The sequence below is a fragment of the Ips typographus genome, linkage group LG6, assembly GCF_016097725.1.
Source record: "Ips typographus isolate SLU linkage group LG6, UJ_Ityp_2.0, whole genome shotgun sequence".
NCBI classification, from domain to species: domain Eukaryota; kingdom Metazoa; phylum Arthropoda; class Insecta; order Coleoptera; family Curculionidae; genus Ips; species Ips typographus.
In genome coordinates, this window is record NC_138427.1 from 6,122,156 (window position 1) to 6,145,281 (window position 23,126).

Genomic DNA, 23,126 nt, shown 5'->3' on the forward strand with positions numbered 1-23,126 from the left:
GACATGAAACATGTGCATCTTTTTGGTGCCTAACGTAACATAATCTGTGTGAGAGATAACACTTATCTTAAGCTAGAACGTTGAACATCATTATCGGCGCAAATATTTTTTGTTGTCATTATGGTTGTATTGTTCGATTAAAACGGATCATCGCGTTTTAAAGTCGACGTAATACTCTATAATGAGAAGATTAATGAATCATCAGCATATTATGTATTTCGGAAAACTAAATATCTCTTTCTTTGTTTCCGATAAATTATTTATGTCTATATGAAATAATAATTAAAAGATAAGATATGATTTTGAAGTTATCAGCGAACCGCTTGCGGAAAAGAGTGGGCAGTGCGGTGCCGTTCCTTGTATGAGTGATTTATGTTTTATATGTATTTTGTTTAAAATTAACGTATCAATTATTTATTTGTGTTGTGGTTTTATTTGTTTATTAAGTGGGTTATCGGGTTTAACTTAGTTGTGCTTGCCAGGCTGGTTTTGTAGACATTCCCTCCTAATATGAGAATATTTCGCATACAGAAAGTGCTCCTCTTGTATCTGTTTGTTCAGTTTGTGGATTCAGAAGGTGATTATGTAGAGAACAATCTGGCGGAATCTACTACAATCACTCTACAATCTTGCGATGACAATTATTATAGTAAGTATGTGATTATTTAATTTTTAAACTTAGTTTCATGCTGTTTTTTGTTTATCAAAATGCCTGCAAAGAGTATTCTTTTTCTGGGTTGGTCCAGATGCAAATTATACACAAGTCATTATAAAGAATAATAATAATTGTAGTATACTTAGCAAACATTTTTGTTGTTAAATTCCAACATAACCTGGTCCCTTGAAGGCCTAAAATAAAGTGCAATAAATAAAATTAAGATAAGATTGTTTTAAGCTCATTTTTTGCGTCAAAACATAAATTAAATATAACAATTTTAACATAAAAATTTCCAAGTAAAAGTCATATTGTATCAAATTAAGGTTTGCGGTAGGATCGGTAAATAAGTTGTTGTGATTTATCTTATTTGATATACCGGAAGTAAACTGATTGCAAAGTTTTGAAAATTGAACCTACAAAGTAAACCAAAAATATATGAATACCATGGTTTTCTCAACTGCTTTCTTACTTTTTCATTTAGTAATTTTGTTAAAAGCAAATAGGTAGTAATAAATGACCTAAAGTATCATTTGTGTACACTTTGCAATTGTTCTTATAATTTCTTGTTTAGAGTGACATGTGGTTGAAGACTATACAGAATGACGTAGGTCAGTTAAGCAAAAAAACTGCTGTAAATACAAAGTTGAAGCAAGCTAAGATTGTGTGTTTAATGTTTGTTTCAGGTGTTATGATCAACGAATTAGAAGTTTTGGCTACTCAAGCCACATTCAACGTCGTTGTAGAAAATATGACAACCACTGTAGACCTTTCGTGTGATGTGGCCACTTGGTTTGTTAATTGTAGCGCAACTGACAACGTAAACGTAAATGATTATAAGAATTTCTCTACAATTGAGACGGATTCCTTTAATTGGACCATTGAAGGTTTTGAGGAATATACCACCTACAATTGTACTTTCCAACAGGAAAATGATTCAGTCAATGTTATAACTGTTATATTTACCACACTGGTAGAGACTGGTAGGTGTAATTGTCCTATTGTACGAAATATTGCTATAGACTACATTTTCTATCTAGCACCTTCCATGCCCACGGACTTTTATGTGGACGATGTTACTGCAACAAGTTTCAATTTGACTTGGTCAGAACCTGATAAGGTACGAACTTTATTGGGATACAATTTGACCATTACTAGAACTGGTGTGGTAAATGAAAGCCATTATTGGAGTGGATGCGAAGGCGATCATGAAAACCCAATATCTGTTGGTCTGAACAATGAGACATTCAATTATGCATTTGCAGAAGCTTTGCCAGATTTTAATTACGATGTTGATATTGCTGCTTGGTCTACGGCAGGTTTAGGAGATTCGAATTATTTGTCACTATCTACAAAAGTATCAGGTAAGCAAATTTTATGGATCTAATTTGTCTAAGAAGTAGCAGCAGTTTGCAAATGGTTTCTTTCATTACAAAAATGTTTCCTTATTTTTTGCTTTCCTGCTAAATTGTTTCTTACAGTAACTCCCTAAATAGACTCTATTACTATTTGAATAACATACGTTTAGAGCATTTTGTTTCTGTTTTTTTTTTTACTCTTACTGGTTTCAAATCGTTGTCGAAACATTTAGAAAAATCTGTTTATTGGCTACACGTTTTCATATTAGAAGTTTCAACTCCAATTAATATAAGAATCACTTATAAGTTACCAAGAACTGTCAATCGAAAAAGATAAATAATCATTGTTCAAATTTTCTGCTATTTTAGTTATTATATAATACAGATAGGTATATGAAATTGTATTGAAGTAGATCGAGAATTAAACGTAGAATCTAAAAAAGAAACAATATACAGGGTGTTTTATTTTGTTCATTTCATTTGGCATAGCCGGAAATGTCGTCACCGTGACATGATGCAGCTAAATTTTCTGCTTGTTACAGTTTTTTCATAATTGATCGCAGCAGTTTATTGTGGTCCACTCTGTATGTTTTAACTATTGCCAAACCGGAAAGTCATAGTCAGCAGAAGCTGTCTTTTGCTAAATCTTCTATTTTTTTTAGAGCATGACATACATAATTTTTTAGACTTTTTGACTATAGTTGCAGTATTAATTGAAATAAAAAGAACATTGATCAAATCATGTACTTTGTTCTAGCATCTAAAGAACCACAAAACGTTCAATGGAACCTCATAGAAATCCAAGAAAACAACAATGTGAAAAACAGTTTATTGTTGTCATGGGACATGCCATGTAACACAAACGGACCTGTCAGCTTCTTCCAAATCAAATTATTTGGAATTTACAAGTACAACGAAACTGTAACGGACGACCGTACTTTTAATGAAAGTATTACCAGTGAAGATCTTAATTCTAATTTGGAAATCCTTGACTTGATGGCCGCATCTAATTATCAGTTAAGTTTGCTTGCAATCAGTGATGATGCTGTTGAAGGTGAAGCGTATTTCAACGACTCGTTGGTGACCGAAGAAAATTGTAAGCGGAAATGTTTTGATAAGGACTAGAATAATGAACTAAAACTTAGAAGTTGCAGATCCTGGTACAGTGGAAGACTTTACATTTGATAGTTCTTTGCAATTTTCGTGGAAAATGCCTAGTAATAATCCGGGAAACGTTACTCATTATGAGTTTACTTTGGATTATGTTAATCTAAATTGGGAAAGAACTCAGTGGTGCGCAATTGAGTCAGACGTACCAGAAAATATAAAGGAAAATGTAACAGAACTATATTATTCAGTAACTAAATTAATACCCGGTACAGTATACAATGCTTCTATCGCTGCTGTTACATCTAGAGGAAGAGGAAATATCACGTATTTGTCGATTACTTCTAATACGACGAGTAAGTATTAAGTATTTTCCTTTTTACGACTGGTTCATGTTTTGCTGTGTTACAGAACCAGAACTAGTGAACGTCACTTATGACATCCAGAGAATTCTGGTAGTTGAAAACAATTATAATGTCACTAGTCAAATTACAATATTTCCTGGTTGCCTCAATGGTCCGTTTGAGTCCTACGTTATACATTTTCTGGGTACACGATCTGGTTATGATAAAATAGGTCCTAACGAATTAGAAATAGTGGACTGGACTGAGACTAATCTAACATATGTGCTAGAACCGGAATACACGTATAGCATAACAGTTTCTATAAGAAATTCGGAATTTCTCAGTGACGAAATAACTATTAATTTTACGGCTCCAGCGGGAGGTAAGCTGCACTTTTTACCTTTCAGTGATTTTATTGGTAAAGTCAATTTTAAGTGCCAAGTTTTGACGATAGCACCATAGCAGAATTGTCGATGACAGCAAGTACCACCAACGCTAAAATATTATTGCAAAGATCACAATTCAGTGATGATGCTGGAGAAATACTATACCTAGCTATAATAGTGTCTAGTGCAAACGTGACTGGAGGAAATAGTGATTCTTGGAATGGAGTTGAGTGGCCTGAGGCTACTTTATCCGATATAGACGATGTTACGTATTATCAAGCTACACCCGAACGTTGGTGGCCCTTTACAGGTATGGAGTTTTTCAAATTTGTTTTTTTTTTCGATTGAATTTGTATGACAGAATTCTCAAAAGCCAGATTGGCTGAGGTAATACATTTTTCCGTAGCTTTGATACTTCTTTCTTTCTCAGGGAACTTATTTTTTAGTGTTGCTTCATGCATTAAATCATTTAGGTTTCTTTGGCAGTTTTAGAAAATTCAGGCAAGGTTTAAGACACTCTTTAAAGGCTCTGGCAACTTTTGGAGGGGTTTCTGTAATATTTAGAAGCCTCTTGCAATTTTAGAAAATTGAGGCAAGGTTTAAAACACTCTTTAAAGCCTCTGGCAGCTTTTGGACGGCTTTCTGAAGTATTTAGAAGGCTCTGGCAGTTTTAAAAAAATCAGGCAAGGTTTAAGACACTCTTAAACGATTCTGACCATTTTTGAATTGTTTTCTATTTTAAAAGCTTCTGGCAATTTTAGAAACGTCAGGCAAGGTTTAAGACGCTCGTTTAAGCGTCTGGTAATTTTAGAAAATCTAGGTGAAGTTTAAGACACTCTTAAAAGCCTTTGACAACTTTTGGAGTGTTTTATGTGGTATTTAGAAGCCTCTGGCAGTTTTAGAAAATTCGTGTAGCTTGGACTTAGAAATTTGATTGAAATGCTCGATAAATGTTGATGATCATAATGATCAATTGCCGATTCTTATCAAGATTCTTTACAACGTCCCTTCTTTTTTGAAACAAGAATTTTATGATCATTCATACAGGCTATTCTTATCGTTCTCGCAATTACACCCTAATTTGCGGTAAACACATTACAGCTAGAAGGAGAACCCTCTCAGGATCCCCAAGAAGTTGCTGATAAGATAAACTTTGTTTTTTAACCATGCTCAAGTTATAAATCTCTCATTATAATCCTCAATATCATCATTCGTTCCTGTGTGATTGCCTCAAAATTACTATCAATGGCACTTTCATGACTTTCTTCTTATAAGACTAGAACACGAGGTTTCTTAGCTGGGCGCTCCTCTTCTTCATTATCTTTTCAAATTAACTGTGGTATAAACATCGTTTTCTGTTACGTTAATTGGGAAGCATTTTTTTTTGGATTGAAAACATTATTTTCATATCAATAAATAAGTAAATTCACTTAACTCAGAACTGACAGTTGCAAAAACTGGAAATTAAGTAGTTAAATATCTCCATCTGAGATGCTTTATCAAATATTTTTGGATACTTTTTGAACTGCGCACATATGTGCCAAAACTCCAAATAACTTTTGTTTCAGATTCCGATTCTGTTGACTATGTTATCGGTGAGAACACTTCATGTACAGATGAGGAAACGATCTGTAACAGACCATTACAGCCCGAAACGACATACTACGTGCTAGTCAGGGTGTTCACCGCTGACTATTACAGAAATAGTATGCCCCTAGTAGTTACCACCGAACCCCTTAGTAAGCTAGCACTTATTTTGCTGCTTACTATCAGTTTGACATTGTTGGCCGTCATCGCATTTATAGTGTTCTTTTTATGGAAGAGGGGAATCACTAAGTATGTATATAGTTTTTACGATAAGGTAATTAAAAATTACCGAAAGACGTTATTTTGATTTGTCTTGTGTGGTCCAATTTTATTCTGCGCGGTGATAGAATATTCAGAAAAAATTTGCTTTATAGTAAATATTATTTTTAAGTGAACAGACAAAGTTGAACTTTGTCATTCTGATAACCAGTCATTAACGTGTTTTAAAGTTCACGTTTTTTTTAAGTTTACATTTGGACCACTCTGTTTTGTACTTTTTCCCTTTAAATGCATTTTGTAATTATGTAATGATGGTTCCATATTATTTAATCGCTTTTTACGTGTATACAGAGTACGGTCTTAATTTTTTTGTCGTTTTAAATCACATTTTACATTATAACATTTCAAGCTTATTGTTTTAGCTTCATAAATAAAGGTAGAATTTGTGAATTCTTCCCTCACCAAACCAGAACAGTCTATAGGGCCAGTGACCATTCTATGTAAGCGTTAATAATTGTATTATTGTGAATAACAATTATACTGCTAAATTACAGTAATACATTAATTCATTGCATGATTCATCAAATCCGTTTCTTGTTTGTGGCATGACTTCAATCATCTTATAACCACAATACCTATAACGTTCCATAAGGCATAGTTACTAATGCTTAAGTGTTTTGTGTAATGGTTAAGGTTAAATAAATAATAACATACAAAATGCACGTGGGCAAAGTAAAAAACTGTCAAACAATTTGCCAATAACTTAACATCGTTTAAATTCTGTACTGTATTGCACACTTAAAACAAGATCTAAAGGCAACTAAAGCACAAATTGTCAATATTCTTGCTAATTCAAGCCTAAAGCAGATCCTTTCAAAAATACGATGTTTCAGAAAACTCATTGGAAACGAAATTACAAGTCCTCGATCAAAGACATTGATTCCCATTGATCAATTTGTGGAACGCTGCGACTATTTGGAGCAAAATCGAAACGCGTTAAAAGAAGAGTGGGAAGAATTACGCGCAAAAACTGAGGAGATGTCTAGCGTTTTGGAAACGGACGCCTCTCTTCTTCCGCACAATAAAGCTAAAAATCGGTATAATGATGTCCTACCATGTAAGTAAATTTTTGATGTAGTGAAATCAGTTCAGTTAGAGGAGTGTACATTTTAATAGTCTAAAAATCAGAGAGTATTTTTTGCAGACGATCATACCAGAGTAAAACTCTGCTCCGTAGATCAAGACGATGAAACCAGTTCCGATTATATTAACGCCTCGTATATAAAGGTGAGTAGTTTCGACCTGTATTAGGTAAATAGAGAGAGAATTTGAATTTACTAATATATGTTCTAATCTTCAATTAACGCTAATCCAGAACATTTAGTTAAGACTGTCAAGTGTTTGAACTGTGGACTTTGAAATGGCCAGTCAATTAATCAAGAAGGAAAAAAAAAATTAAGTTCAGTTAATTAAATCATTAGTATTTTCGATCCATAACCTTCCGTATAACGTAATATTGTTATTGACATATTGACAAGCTAAATGAAGGTCATATAACGTCAGAAGGAGTAATGTGCTTGATCTGCTGGAATGATTTTTGATGTCAAATTTATATAATGTTTTATTTGGAATCCTAAAAATCTCGTTGAATACTTATTTCCACTTACAGCTTCTTAAAACAGTATTGCATAAGCTCCTGAGAGGTTTGAGTCACAATCCTGGAGTTTTATTAGTAAATAATTGTCGTACCCACCTTTCTAACTTACTCCTGCTGATCTTGGCTGTCACTTTTGCTATTCGTTTCTCATACTTGGATGTCCTAGTTAACTATTCCAGTTTTCTGCTTATGATTGATTGCTAATTCGTATTGTTTTAGTGTCCACACTTATGATAAACTACTTTGCTACTGCTTTTCCTTATGCCTGCATGGATTGGTCCTTTTTACTTAAGTATTCACACTGCTGATGATAACTTTATTCTGAATATTCTATAATATTACTTACTGCTGCCCCTGTTCAATCATTTTTTTTCTCAATCTCAAAAAGTTTTTTAAAAGAGTAACTCTGTGTTTTGTGTAATATACTGCTCTCATAATGAATTTGGCTTTTTAGGGTTTTTCGAGGAAAAACGAATATATAGCTTGTCAGGGGCCTTTAGAAAGTACATCAAGAGATTTTTGGCAAATGATTTATCAAGAAAACGTTTCTATGATTGTCATGCTTACTGGTTTCGTTGAGAAGGACAAGGTAAGATTTTTCTTCTGTGACTGTTAATAATGTGCTTATTACTCACTAGAGTAGATAATACAACTTATTATTTATCCGTCTATTACACACTCTTTCGGACCACCCGCGCGCACCACCGTTATATAGCAAAAATAAAAGTAAAATTGAGTGACGTAACAGTGTAATAGGAACAAATGTTTTGAATATAACGTTTGTTTCTTCATTTGTCAAACTTAAAATATTTACCTTTTTGTGAAAACTGGAAAATTCAATGCCATAGAGGTACAAAACCATGAAACATACTTGAAAAGTAACAAAATCAGTGTGACTTTGGTTGAATGCATTTTATACTTCCATCAGTACATTTTTGATATTTGTAATATTTGGTTGTCCATTTCTGACTTACTTTCAGTCTATTTTCAAATAGAACGACTGTCAAAATCCTCTCCATAAAGCTGTAAAACTATAAAACAGTCTTAAAATCCAGTAAAATCAGTATAAACAGTACCAAACGTATTTGATAGCTTTATGAGTGCAATTTTGACAGTTATGACATTTGGTCAGTTACAGGTCTGTCTTTTGTTCTGCTCTAAACCTGAAAATTAACAGTCAAATTCAATTCCATGGAGATACAAAAGAACTATGACAGAGTGGCTCTTGTGGACTTAGTAAAACACACAGGAACTTATACTGTTTAATTAATGTCTGGTAAAGTGCGAAAAATACAAATATTTAAAGACTACTACTTGACAACCGACGTACAGTGTTGCCACACAAACTAATTTTCATTGTCTTCTCCAATAACAACGAAACATGCAATCATACTTGAAAAGTCACCATGATATTTTAATTTGTGTGTGTTATTTACTTTCATTGTAAATTCTTACCAGAGCAGTAAGAAAAGTATAGAAGTCTACACGCATGTAATGGCTAATGATTTACTTATGAAAACTTTATTTTTGATAGCTACTATTACATGCTCATTGAATAATATACTATTACCTGCGTTTAGGAATCTGCTTACCAGTTTTTGCACAGTTTATTTATGATTTTTGTAAAATTTTTATTTATCTTTGATTAGTTGATGGTCTTACTTTTCAAAAACTAACTAAAACATCAAGAATGAATAGGTAAACTAATTTCTAAACTAAATGTAATTGATTTGTTTTCTTCTCTACCAGAAAAAATGCCATCGGTATTTTCCGAAAAATCAAGAAACTCTACTCTTCGAACCTGATATAGAAGTAAAATGCACTATGGAGTTGTTTTTCGAGATATACTACGTCAGGACACTTCAAGTTCGAAAAGTATGTTGTGCTTTACGTGTAAAATTCTACAATTTAAGAATGTACTTTTCTAGGAAAATGCACAATTTATAGTCACACATATGCAGTACATGGACTGGCCTGATCATGGCATACCCGACTCTACAAAAAATATAATCAATTTTTGTCATCAAATGAGAAAACGTTGGGAAAATGAGAGAGGAATGGCTGTTGTACATTGCAGGTTGATTTATGATTTTGTTACATTAATTGGGGATAATAAAATTCTGATTTCTATTTTTGTAGCGCTGGTATTGGTAGAACAGGAACCATTATAGCAATAGATACTCTTTACCAGGCTTTACGAGCTCGTAATGATATAGACGTTTTTGAAACAGTATTAGAATTAAGAAGCCAGCGAATGAGGATGGTTCAGACTCAGGTATTTATGAGAAACTCTTGGTTTTTAGTTGGTCCAATCCTTTTGTGATGGTCCGAAACTTTTTGTCAAACACATACATTTTTAAATCAATTTGTAACTTCCAGGACCAATATTTGTACATCTACATGACGCTCAGAGATATATTGTTGAATAATTTTATGGAAGGTAGGAATACAGTGCGATGTTTGTTAGGTAATTTACGTGTGAAATGTTTGATTATTTAAAACTCTAGATGATCAAAGTAATAATGATGAACATATATACGAGAACTTTATACCAGGACTTATATACCAGAACGGAAGGCCAAATGTCGCACCTGCAGTAGCTGAAATTAGTTTCTAAAGAGATATTATTGTTTGTACAGTGTGTCGTTTTGTTTGTTGTTAATATGTAAGTAATCTACTGTGTACTGTTTGATATTGTGTATTTATAGATAATCCTAGCCAATTGTTAATTGATAATCTAATGAAAATTACAATAATAATGAAGGAAAAGGGTCGCAAATTCTGATTCTCAGATACTTTGAGACAACTTGAGTATTGTGAGAGGAGTCTCTATCATGTGGATATTTGTAACTGAACCGTACAATTCACTACTTCCAAGCTGAAAAATGTGTTTGTCTTTTACTACCTGAAAAATCAAAATCCATTTAATTGACAATATATTATTCACCGTCCAATTTCGCGAATATTAAAGAGATAATCATAAAAAATCATATTCTTTAAAAAACGTTTTTAAAAAATAATATGTAGGAACACGATAGTGCGATCAGCCATTAAAACTTTAATCAAACTAATTTACCGATGTTATTTGACGAAATGATACTCTGTCGTAATTTTGTTAGTAATGTAATTACTTTTAAATTGACACATTTTCGCACTTGGCTAGCTACCGCACATAAACAACAAATAGCAATCCTAAATATAGTTTCTGCTAATTGAAGGGAACAAATGGTAATTTTCCTGCAATCACTAACAATGGTCTGGGCAATGTCGGCAACAGCCGGAAACAAAAGTAAGTACTGCAACAATCATCAGAGATACAAATTATAGAATACCATCAGATTGATCATTGACCGAAAATTAGTAGTTAGGTGCTTACAAATCGTAAATGGTATTATTATTATTATTCCGTTGTTGTTTTAGAAGTAAAACATAGGAGGAAACGCTCGTGTAATAAGTGCTGAGTAAATAGTTCTTGTGTTTGGTTTATTCATATTATACATTATGCATTAAACGTTGTAGCGTAAATTCATTGCCGCCGAGCAGGTATAATATGGGTTTTTAGTGGACATCCTTGGATTTTGCACCGTAAGATACCAAACTTTCCGTTTTCCATCTAGTTCCTTTGAATTTATTTGCAAGATGCGACGGTAAAGTTAAACGTTTTATTAATTTATACAAGTTTTTATCGCAAACATGTTGAAAGTGTATTGTCAGATTTTGGCAGCAATTTGGTTACTTAATTACTGCGGTAAGTCTGTTTTTCTCTCTTTCAATTCAAATTTACCGGTACTTGAAAAATTTGTTTTAGATGCTCTCCCAGTGAGTCAAATTAACTTTAATGATGAGTGGAATTATAGGACAGATACTCATATTCACCCAGTGCTCAATAGTTCTCGAAATAACTTTTTAATGCCGTTTTATACATTTGCTAAGGTAAGTTATTTTTCTAATTGTATTATCTGATTGACAAACATTTCAAGAATATCCCTAGAATATTAGTGTTTCTTAAACTGGATACATTTTATTAGGATTTGAATGTACAAGCTTTACAAAACAACACGTCTTTGAAATCACTACAAACAACTAGGGAATCGAGGATCGTAGGTGACATTATCAGATCCAAAATCTCTTGCGGAGTTTGCAATTTAGGTATGTGTACTTTTACTTACTCATAATATACATACGAAACAGCTGTTGATTATTATTCAATGATATGGTTCAGATGAACAATTTTTTAGAGAACAATGGAAGATTTTTTCTTATTGTGTAGGTAGTACATAAAAAATGTTGATTAAAACAGTTTACATTCCAGTAATCAAATCCACTTAAATTGGAGTTTCATACAAATTTTTTTAGGGGTTGGATTACTGTACCAAGAAGTACAAAGTGGTACTTCCTTTGAGGAGATCAAAGCAAAGTTCGTGTCAATATGCGTGAGTTTTAAAATTGAAACTTTGAGTGTATGCAGTGGAATATTTGATATGTACGGACCTGAAGTTATTCCAGTGATGGAAGTAATGACAATTGGTGAGTTATTAGTGAAATGAAGTCATAACAATATTAACAATCTACCTAGTTTTTACTTTTAACTATGGAAATAGGTATTTTAACCCTTACCACTTTTTCCAATTTATTAGCACTGCTCTAAAAATGCGATTAAAAGTTCCAAACAGCAATTCACTCCAGAAATCTTGATAAGAGAGCAACTATTTTAAGACACAACCCATTTAGACTTTTGTTTTAAAAATTTGCCCTGGAATATAAATTTATTACGTTTCTTTAAGTAACACTCTGTATAGTTGAGGGGTTTATATAATTTTCAATAGTTTTATCATCTTTTAATTAGGACATCTCTCATGGTCCAAAGTAATTAGCATTTTGTCAGTAATTACTAACAGACTGCAATACTGAATGTCGTTGCAGATACGATGTTTCAAATTCGAACATTTTCCACTTAATATAGCGTTGAAATGGATTGAAAAAAAGCTTAAAATATCATTATTTCTTATTATTAATTTCATAATTTTTAACTGAAAATTTTAAACTGTCAGGACCGCATGATGTATGCAAGTTGATATTTGGAGAAGTGTGTCCAACAGCTGACGTCACCACGCACGATTGGAAAGTTCACATCTCAGAAAAACCTAAGCAGATACGAAAATCTGCTCAACCACCAAAGGTAACAAATCTAATGTATTATTTTCTATGAATTACATTTATTCAGTTTGGATTGAAAAAAACAAAAATAATCTAAAGTTTGTTCACATTTTTCTGCCTGTATTCAATTAAAATTTAGCAGTAAAACACAAAAAAACTTTTAGAATGTTGCTTATCATATCAAATGTCGATTTCTGCATTTTGCTGTACGATTTCAGCAATTAAACGGTCATTTTGTTTGCTGCCAGAATTGTAACGGTAAATTTTAGCATTTTTTGGAAAAGTGTCTCAATTTTGCTCATTTTAGCATTGGGTTTGGTAATTTCATAATTTTGAAACATTTTTTGAATGTGATTTCAGCATTTTCCTAGAAAATTTACTTACTTAATTGAACTGATTTTTTAATTCAGAAAAATTATGTCACAAATTTAGCAGTTAAAAATGTATGACTGCTATTTTAATTAGCTCATTAGCTGGTTACTTTACTTTTAAGGCTTTTGGCAATTTTCTGGTTAAAAATGTATCACAATCATTCTTCTACTTATAATTATACTACAATAACAATGTAATTTGTTTTATAGGTTGGTTCGCCAGTGTTTAAAGTGTTGCAAATCTCCGACACTCATTACGACTTGGATTACGTTGAAGGTTCAGTGTCAAATTGTGAAGAACCTTTGTGTTGTCGCACGTACAGCACTCTTCGAGATGGTGAAGACTTAGTACCAGCTGGAAGGTTTAACATTAAATTAATATCGTGTGAAAGTGAAAAACTACTGTAAAAGGTTTTGCAGATGGGGATCCTACGAAAAATGCGATACACCCCGAGCATTGCTCGAAAACATGCTCGAGTTCATCACTTTACAGCATCCGGTATGTTTTTGGACTGTAATGGATTTGTTGAACTCTGAAATATTTTAAATCTAGGATATAGATTATGTTTTGTGGACTGGTGACTTGCCACCGCATGATATCTGGAATCAAACCAAACAGGGCAACTTGAATGTAATCAATCAAACAACTGAGATGGTGCTTCAAGCTTTTCCTAACACCCCCATATTTCCTGCTATAGGCAACCACGAAGCTAGCCCGGCAGGAAAGTATGTTTTCACTTTTTACAAAAACAATTCTTACAATTTCTGTTAAAGTTTTGCACCACCATGGGTAAAAGATCCAGAACACTCAGTATCTTGGTTGTACAACAAACTTGCACCTTCCTGGCTCAAATGGTTACCCGAAGGTGTAGAAGAGACTGTGTATCATGGAGCATTTTATTCAGTCCTACTACGACCTGGATTTAGATTGATTTCAGTAAATACAAATTACTGTCACTCATTGAGCTGGTATGTACTGCTGGTTTCTATCGTCTACAAGGTTTCAAATGCCTTTAAAGCATTTTAGATGCTCTTTAAACTGTTGAAACGCTTTCCAAATGCTACTAAAGTAGTTTAACAAGTTTTTAAAACACTACAATTACTCCAAAATGCTTCTCAAACAGTCGAAAGTCTTCCAAAACAGTCTAGAAGCTCCCAAAAGATATCAAAACAGTCTAAAAGCTTTCAAAAAATTCTAGAACCGTCTAAGAATGTCCAAATGCCTCTAAAGCATTCCAGAACCTTCAATATGCTCTTTAAACTGTCCAAAAAATCTTCCAAATACTCCTCAAGTAAAGTTAATATTTGTTCAATATCATTCATTCAGTTAGTAAAACCTTGAATTACTCTGCTTTTGGATTATAACCAAGATTTATGGTCATAATAAGTAATTATAGGATTATTGGACAGAACTTTATTTATTGGCTAATTAAAAATTCACGACCACAACAGGTGTTGCTCTTCTGAAATATTTAGTTAATTTGGTATGTCATTAAAGAAAAATAATTACAGGTGGCTTCTTGTAAATAGCACTGACCCGGCCCACGAACTAAAATGGCTAATCCATGAACTACAAGGAGCCGAAGAAAGGAGTGAAAAAGTGCATATTATTGGTATTTTCATAACATTTTACCACCAAACAGGAAAAAAGAGTCTTATTATAGGTCACATCGCACCAGGCAGTTCAGACTGTATGAAGACTTGGTCTAAAAACTTCTACAACATTATAAACCGTTATGAAGATACTGTGGTTGCGTTATTTTACGGTCACAGTCATGCAGACGAGTTTGAGCTCTTTTATGACGTCCAAGAATACAGCAGTAAGACTTCGATTAGTAAACGTTTTCGGTGGTGGAAGAGCAAAAATATTAAAGACCTTAAATATACAGGTGATGGGATTGCTGATAATTTTTTCTTGTTTTTTGTGGTCACTAAATCACAATTTGTTGTAGTGTGTATTGCTTGTAGGTCGACCTACTGCAGTTGCCTATTTAGCTCCTTCAGTCACAAGCTATACAAATTATAACCCTGCTTTTAGAATTTATTACGTTGACGGTGACCATGATACTACAACAAGGGTAATTGTAATCAACGTTCTTGGAATGTAACAGCTTTTATTGAAGCATATTTTTTAGGAAGTTCTGGATCACGAAACCTGGACATTTGATTTGTCCACTACGAATCTTCCACACAATACCCCAGAATGGTATAAGCTTTACTCAGCTAAAGAAGCATACAGAATGAAGAGTTTAAGTCCGAATGAGTGGAATGAGCTTGTTGATCAAATGACGGTGAATGAAGAGTTGTTTGATACATTTTACAGGTAGATTTGTAACAAAACCTATTACTGGAATGGTAATTAATTGCTTTGATTTAGAAATTACAACCGAAATTCGCCCACTGCTGCCAATTGCGATACCAAATGTCGAGTTCAAATTCTATGCGATTTAAAGTCAGCCAAATCGCACAGCAGGAAGCAGCTATGCCACGAACTAGAAGTTGCGTTCAAAGCTTGACTGTAATAAACATTTTCTAGTAATTTTTATTTTTATTTAACCTGCAAAATGTGAAAAATACAAAAGAAGTTGCATTTGAAGCGCCATTTCACTACGACATTACTTTTGTTTATCTTTTTGGACTGTCTTTTCTAGTACATCTGTCTCCAGTTAATTAAACCAATATGATTTCCGTTAGGTACAACCCAGACTAGTCTTATACAGGGTGTTACAAATTCGATGCATTAGCATTGCTATCTCAGAAACAATAATTGATTAAAAAAAAACCGAAACGTCTGAGCGGAAAATGAAAACTATTTTCTTGAAGAGCATAAAAAAGTGCCTTCAGAAGATGCCATTGGTTTTCCAAAATAATCAATAATAAAGTGGTAAAAAAATAAAATAGAAATTTGACAGATGATTGATCAGTTCTTTTTTTACCAAATTATTTAGCAATAAAATGCGCAACTTTGTCTCCATTTAACTAAAGCTCTATCAGTTATTTTTTCTGAGATAGCAATGCTAATGCATCGAATTTGTAACACCCTGTATTGGTCTTTCCTGTGATGTTTTATAACATATGCGCAGGATGATATGGCAGCTTGCCCCAAAATATGAAAATAAGTTAACTTACCCTCTAAAATTTTGCATTTTAGAGATACATTATTATATAAAGATACTTTATTTTTTATGGCCACTAAAATAATATCCGACCTACACTACTACTAGTACTATGTTGAACTCAATATTTTGAAAATGTTTATCAACGTTGACATTCGTGGCTCTTAGGTACTTTTTCGGCACTCTAATAATTTTTTTATCAATGTATTCCAAAAATTCACCAGCATTCTCTAAATCAGCATGTGGTATACTGCAATTATTAACTATTTTGAAGATCTGTGCTGATTTTGGCAACTCTTTACACACTTCTAAATTAGTAGATTTTGGTTCTTACTAGAACTGCAGTATCATCCGCATTGCAAGACCAGGACATTCTCAGTACTAGTAGTAGAAGTAGTATCGTCATTTTTCAAGTGATTTTTTGACCTCAGCTTTACCATCTCAGTTGTTTGTTAATGCTTTTACCAAAGTAAATAAGTTTTCTCTTCTGCCTTATTGAGAGGCACGTATTCTACACGCTCCCGCTCTTTTGTTCCATGATATTCACTGTGATGCATGTGCGTTTTTTTCTAAACATAAATCCTCAAAATCACTCTCGATGCATACCAGCTTTTTTAACATAATTCGACAGTATAATTAAAAGGCCTAATTGATAATTATTTTAAAATCTGCTGTGCTTTAGCAGGAGTGAAATCCCTATTCAAACAGCTTAAAGATAACCGACACATAATATCTGTTTGCGATATTGTGAGTAATAAATGATAACAATATTTATTTTTAACTCTGCTACGAACATAATAAAAGGTTCAAGCGGAAAGCAACTTCAACTTTGCCGTCGCATTAACTTGATTATGGTTGAAAGTGCATGTGCTCTGATTGATATAGTGTGTAGTTTTGTAATAATCTAGGATATTAAGTTTCATCGGAGATTAATTTGGTAAGTTTAAACGAAGTAACAATGTCGTTTCTAAGTTTGTTGTTAGAGTAAGTTAAGTTGTTTGTATGTGTAACGGAAGGTTATGGTAAAGTATACTGCCAAAAAAATAAAGAAGATTAAAGCGATTAACAACACTTTGTTTTTTTGGAGTAGATTTACTTTAAACAAAAGTATAGATTAAAATTAAATAATCAATGAACTTAATCATTTATTTGATTTTACAGTTTCATTACCAATATTTTTTTATTTATTACACTATTTACTTTAATTAATTGGATGAGGCCTTTTCTTCTGCATGTTTTTTTAATTAAACTGGATTTTTTATTTTTAGCGATGGAAACCTTAGACCTAATTGTTGCCGAGTTGAAAATCCATCCGAGTTATATGATCATACTGACCTCACTTATTATTAGTTGCATTTTAGCAATTTTAATTTGTTTGCAAGATACTGGCAAAAGATCACTCAACATTAATGATGGACATGAGATGGAGGAAATCGAATACAGTCCAGTGGGAGAATTTAGGTTTATACCAGGTGCAGAAACCGCTGATGGTTGGCCATTGTCTGAATCTAAATTGTAAACTTTTAAGTGTCTTGTAATTAAATTATAATTTAAATGGGATTAAATTTTGTCTTTATAATTATTGGTAAATAGCAGCTGGTTAGCAAGCAGGATTAAAAAGAATCACTTATACGTTGACTCCGTTAAAACCGGCCATAAAATCAATTAGCAAAATCGCATATATCGTTTTCTCAGGCCAGAAAAAACGAGAAGAAAAAATGTCATGGCAAATGTTTGCGTCCCCATAAGTTGGTCATGCGAGCGTATAACAGACAATAAATATATGGGTATATCTGGTCGAGAGACTGCGGAATAAATATTACCATTAAAGGTGAGGTTTAACAGCGGGCGATTGGAGCGCCCCTGTGGCGAGAATTACTGCCCAAATGAATAACTATATACTTTATTACATACTAATAACATGATCGCATTAGCATGTGACTGTTATGCGGGGATATTAATCAGCTCGGCACCGGCGAAGCCGCTACCTTTCACTACATTCGAATATTACACTGGTACACTACGAAACTAAAATTATCAGTCAGTTACAAGGAAGTTAATTCCCAATAATTAGGAATAGTAGTGCCAATTAGAGATTATCGAGAGGAATCGAGGAAACCTGGTGAGTGAGCGTATGTTTCTTTTGCTCAATTTTACAAATTCTTTACTCCTTTCCCCATTGTAACCTCCAAGAAGTTTCTTAGAGTGCGCTAATCCAGTGAGTTGCTTCCAAAGCTTGGCTATTTCGTGCTCCTCCTTCAATTTGAGCTATCAAGCCCCAAGCCTCAGAAAAGGGTTCTGGTCCTGTAAAAGGAGTCCCGACCCCTTTTTTAGCCATAATTTTGGCTTTCTCATTTCCCCCAATTCCTCTGTTTCTTGGAACCCAGAAAATAGTTTCAGCCAAAATAGTTCTGAGTTCAACTATAATCAGCTCTAAAATAATATAGAACCACCTATAGGAACCGCCTCTGGGTTGCAGAAGAAAAATGGTAATGTATTCTACAGTCCTTTACAGCGTCAGAACCTTTTTGTAAACCATCTACTGCTTTCTGTAAAACATTTCTCTCAGTGTAGTCCGAGTAGTACCTTGTATAACAGCGACCACCGCCAATCTCTCGGAGAGTTTTAGGTAATTTTGTTGATTTATGATACACTACACCCATACTTCCTCTAATAATTTATTGGAACTGTTTTGACAACTATAAAAGTGAATCGAAACGCACGTTAAATTGTTTCCATTCGGCTATATCACGTTTTTTTCATTTCAGTTATTAATGCGTTCTCACATAATGCCTTAGATTAAATTCAATTTATAAACAGGAATTTAGTGAAACGCTACATTCATCCGATCTTTTCTTTAGCTCTTCCCGAGTTGGAAAGTTGCTGTACAAATCAAAAGTTTTATTGCCTGCATCGTTAAAATCCGCACTCTTTAAAACTTTCTGCATGGTCCATATGAAAGGAGATATTTTGCAAATTAGCATTTCAACACAACCACTACTGCTGCTGTGTAATGACCTTTCTTTAGCGTATTTTACGGCCATTTCAGGTAAATTGGGATCAAGTAAATCCGGCATTATTTCAGGAAATTGCAAACTGTTGATTATCCATGTGAAAGACTTGTCATGGTCAATATCTTTAACATTGTCGAGATTTGCAAGTTTGGATTTTGTCAATGCAGAAGCTAACTAAAATATATTCTACTTTATTTTAAATAATAGGAATTAAGTAAATTTTACTTACTAGTTGAGCTAAAAAAATCAAAGCGTTTATTCCAGCTGCGGCTAGTTTGGTCTCATCCAAACTCATCAGCTTTAAAATACTTGTCATCAAATGGGCTGTTGCAGATATGGTCGAATTTTTAACTTCAGCCTTCTTTTTTACAGCAGAATTTAGGTACTGCATCATTTGGATAGTTGAAGAAAAATTGTCGAAAAATGATATGTTTAGCATTAAAGCTGGTGCTGCCATCAGTAAGAGCAAGAACCATGCAGCTTTAATCCTCATTTTAGCAGAACTGTTAGAAAGTAGTGGTAATGACAAATTAAATAAAACGTTCAAGACAGCAGCAAAATTTCTGGCGGAAAATGTTATATCCCTAATTAAACATATTAATAATATAACGGGTGTTCCACTTTTTGTCAGCAGCATATTTAGTTGAAGCGTATCTAATAAATAACTATTAAGTCACTAGTGCTGGTACTACTTCTTTCTTATTTTTTGAACACTTCAAACGTTTTGTGCAATTATGAATTGTTTTAAAATGTGCTTGTTTGGGTTGATGCTACTCATTCTCCACGTAAATGGGTTTGATGATGATATAGTGGATGTAAAGTCTTTAACCAGTCTTCCATTAGAAGGACTATTGAATATCAAAAGAAATATCTTAAACTTGGAAATGCTTGAAGGAGATAACATGGAAAGTTTAGAAGCCAACACCACAAGTTCAGGTAAACTTACAACCGATTTTTATAATGTACAGGGTGATATAGCCTGAGAATGTCTGAAAACGTTTCCCATTTTCATGTAGTGAATACATCATTTGTTGTGGCAAAACGGGAGTTTTTCTTCTGACCATCTTTAGTTCTCTGGAATATTGTTATTGTCCAAGGATAACTAACATTTTAGTTTTTCTGGATATCTGCCCAGTAGGGAAATGAGGTTATCCTTTAACAGAAAAAAATACATTCATGGTCATTAAACGCCCTCTGACAATTAAATTTCTTGAATGAACCATTTTCCAGAAACTGTTTTTCAATATTACTTATGGTACTTTATGACATGGTTGGTAAAGCAGAATAGTTGTCTAAATAAATTAATAGCTTTGATTTGTTTTATCCTCTTAGCCAATCCAATAATCAAACAATTCACATTTGGTATTTTGGTTGATAATCCAACAAATGGTGGTGTAAAATCTTTTTTTAGTTTTTTCCACAAAAAAAACCATCAATTTACTGAATTTAATTTAAGTTATTATTATTTCAGAAGAATCAAACCCTCAAGCTTTACCCTACCAAGGAATACAAAGTAAAACAGGATATTACAACCAATACCCGGAACATTCACAATCAGACAATAAAGTGACGAAATTCTTCCAATACTCGGTTACAACACTCTCCTTTCTGGCTTTTGGTGGATACTTACTATTTTTGGTCGTGGCTGCCGTAAAGGGTAATCAATTCAACCAAATGGTTGATCCTGCCACCACTCAAATCATGCAGGCATTGATAAATGCCGGGGTGCACAAGAAAAGGAAAAGGAAACGAAAAAGGAAGAAGCTGAAAAAGAAAAAACGAAGACCCTTGCGAAAACCTGTTCAAGTTGATAGTTACTACTATGGTTACAAAGACTACTTCAAAACTGATGGGAGGTCAATGGTAAATAGCCAATCAAATATCGACTACTACTTCGATGTCTTGTCGCAATTATGTGCAGGTTATGTAAAATATACGCAATATAATAACAGTTAATGGGATCAACCACCATATGCCACTGAAACGTGCGATATAGGCATAAAAAGAAACGCAAATTGTACATCACTTTGAATATTATGTTATCGATATATTGGATGCGATAATCATCTGAAATACGAGACATCCTTCAGACATTAAAATTCAGATAACTGCCGGCTTTAAGCTCCATTCTCGTAAACATCGAAAAATATCATTTTACTTCTTATTGTCCCTTTGTAAGAGGTTCCAATCTTGTGATTGTATTTTATGAGAATTGTCTTTGAATATCAATTTATTTTTATTGCACCGTGTAATCGTTACGTATTTATTTGGTTCTATATACAGAGTGTAACCAAAGTACTGACAAGCAATTTATTTTTTTTATTAATATTATCCAAAATACAATATTGTATTAATGCCCACAAGTTTGTCAGAGTACTATTTTTTAATCACTCTGTAAAGGAGTAAGAACACACAGCGACAACATCGTATATGTATTTTGTGTACTGTATTTATTTAGAGTAATATATTATTAAGATAACTAATTATACAAATAAAAATATAAAGGGTAGAGCAATTCAGAAAGTTTGTGTAAGTGTATTTCAGTTTAATTTATTCAGAATTTCAGCTTTGGTAATTGTATCCGCAGATAATGTATTTATGGAATTGCCTTTGAAAGTTCTGAATTTAAATTGATTTTTTCCGAATTGCACTTGATGGTTTCTGAATTACACTTGCCTATTCTGAATTACGCTTGACCTTTTTTGAATCTCACTTGGTCTTTTCTGAACTACATTTGGAAATGGTGTAGCTCTAAATGATCCATTGTCACTCCAGTCAATAATTTTAACATATTGCTTTAATACTTGGTTATAAATTATTCAAAATAAATATTTATGACATTGTAGTCCTTATTTCTAAATACTAACAGAATAATGTACTAGATGACGAGGATCCTCTCTCACGGAAAACAGTTTGAATTTCCAGACGTTTGACTCGTCTCGTCATCAGTGGTTCATTATGTTATCATAAATATAGAGCAACAAAATGATGATGCTTCTATGGAATTGGTTGTGGAAAATATAAACGAGAATATTGTTTCTCAGTGTGGCTTCAGTCGGATTGCACCTATACACATGCTTTTGACTGTCTTTCAGGTGTTCTTGATTTCTTTTTCACAAAATTAAGCTTTGTGTTGAACACGGTGAACACGATGACCATTCGTCCAAAGAAACAATGCAGATAATTGGACTATTATGGCAAGAAATATCATATCGTTTCGACTATATCACGATTCTTAAAAGTAATCAAGGTTATACAAAAACCAGTTAGAAAAAGCCTTGCGAGTGTCTGACATATCATCAATCTCAAATTCGGAACATTCAAGAAATACTACTTCTTAGGTTATAAAGTTAGCAAAATTTGAGTTATTCGGTATCCATATTGGTGTTAAGTTAGTGTAACACTAATTGTTATGTTAAGGGCTTTGCGATAACTTGATGTTTTAATATAATTATAGAAAATTTCTTTGGCTTTGAGGCCAGTTAGGTATTGCCTGTTCCTAAAACTATAAGTTCCCTCAGATTTCTATGTTTTGTCTCATATTTTGTCAATATTTTCTAAGGCACTAGAGAAAATTATGTCAACTGCTTGCCATGTATCAGGATCTAGACCAAATCACAGCACTACAACGAACTTGCTTAAACTGAGGAGAACGCTATTCTCCTGTTCTGCTGAATTATGTATTATAACACCATGACCTTTATTAGCCTCGTTAATTCTATGATGATTCTATGCTTCTGGCTAAACATACTGTGGCTAAACTATGTTTTTGTAGTTGTGTTGATTGCCAATGATGCGGTTAGTCTTTTTGAGAAGTACTTGAATTTGTACGATACCTTTAAGGAAGCTTTAGAAGACACAAAACATGTAGTGAAAGTCAACGGTGTTCTTTTGAATACAATTAAGTACGCAGATGATACCTTGATTTTCTGTGATGATGAAGAGTTTCCAACAGTTTATTGGTAAAGTAAGTGCAGCTGGAATGGAGCAGGGACTGAACATTAACGTCAGCAAGACTAAATTTACAATATTTAGCCAAAAGGGACATGAGAATGATAGGTTGAGCTTGGGCAGTATAATTACGAATAAATGGTGAAATGCTATATTTGGTCGGTTCTTCTCTATGGGCTGGCCCAGTTTCTTGGATCGATATAT

The 23,126-nt window shown here is 33.3% G+C and overlaps 4 protein-coding genes across 7 annotated transcripts; 3 read left to right on the forward strand and 1 right to left on the reverse strand.

Annotated features, from left to right (window-relative positions):
- The first annotated feature begins 121 nt into the window (after positions 1–121).
- On the forward strand, positions 122–10,199 carry LOC145730906 (phosphatidylinositol phosphatase PTPRQ-like). 2 transcript variants are annotated; one of them, XM_081982420.1, is made up of 17 exons: positions 122–649; positions 1,342–1,638; positions 1,696–2,019; positions 2,771–3,109; positions 3,168–3,476; positions 3,532–3,846; positions 3,900–4,160; positions 5,419–5,686; positions 6,079–6,156; positions 6,550–6,773; positions 6,861–6,943; positions 7,768–7,902; positions 9,063–9,188; positions 9,242–9,390; positions 9,453–9,588; positions 9,693–9,753; positions 9,821–10,199. In XM_081982420.1, exons 1-17 carry the CDS (start codon positions 511–513, stop codon positions 9,928–9,930), a joined length of 3,354 nt encoding a protein of 1,117 aa, XP_081838546.1. In that variant the 5' UTR covers positions 122–510; the 3' UTR covers positions 9,931–10,199. The 2 variants fall into 2 exon arrangements, with proteins under 2 accessions (XP_081838546.1, XP_081838547.1); XM_081982421.1 differs by lacking the exon at positions 6,079–6,156 and having other exon boundaries at positions 124–649.
- A 139-nt stretch (positions 10,200–10,338) lies between these two features.
- LOC145730907 (sphingomyelin phosphodiesterase-like) lies at positions 10,339–17,522 on the forward strand. Of its 3 annotated transcripts, none has more exons than XM_081982422.1 (17): positions 10,339–10,602; positions 10,734–10,774; positions 10,833–11,061; positions 11,122–11,246; positions 11,342–11,462; positions 11,670–11,840; positions 12,365–12,492; positions 13,052–13,203; positions 13,262–13,340; positions 13,395–13,567; positions 13,616–13,810; positions 14,354–14,454; positions 14,506–14,730; positions 14,810–14,919; positions 14,977–15,164; positions 15,219–15,376; positions 17,226–17,522. In XM_081982422.1, exons 3-16 carry the CDS (start codon positions 11,007–11,009, stop codon positions 15,355–15,357), a joined length of 1,962 nt encoding a protein of 653 aa, XP_081838548.1. In that variant the 5' UTR covers positions 10,339–10,602; positions 10,734–10,774; positions 10,833–11,006; the 3' UTR covers positions 15,358–15,376; positions 17,226–17,522. The 3 variants fall into 3 exon arrangements, 2 of the variants coding, with proteins under 2 accessions (XP_081838548.1, XP_081838549.1); XM_081982423.1 differs by having other exon boundaries at positions 14,506–14,661; XR_014178707.1 differs by lacking the exons at positions 15,219–15,376; positions 17,226–17,522 and having other exon boundaries at positions 14,794–14,919; positions 14,977–15,117.
- Positions 17,523–18,643: 1,121 nt separating this feature from the next.
- Positions 18,644–19,416, reverse strand: LOC145730919 (uncharacterized). The gene is made up of 2 exons (XM_081982441.1): positions 19,201–19,416; positions 18,644–19,145 (listed from the first exon to the last, which is right to left on the reverse strand). Exons 1-2 carry the CDS (start codon positions 19,408–19,410, stop codon positions 18,768–18,770), a joined length of 588 nt encoding a protein of 195 aa, XP_081838567.1. The 5' UTR covers positions 19,411–19,416; the 3' UTR covers positions 18,644–18,767.
- Positions 19,268–21,816, forward strand: LOC145730917 (uncharacterized). Its single transcript, XM_081982439.1, has 2 exons — positions 19,268–19,907; positions 20,443–21,816. Exons 1-2 carry the CDS (start codon positions 19,706–19,708, stop codon positions 20,925–20,927), a joined length of 687 nt encoding a protein of 228 aa, XP_081838565.1. The 5' UTR covers positions 19,268–19,705; the 3' UTR covers positions 20,928–21,816.
- Positions 21,817–23,126: the final 1,310 nt, after the last annotated feature.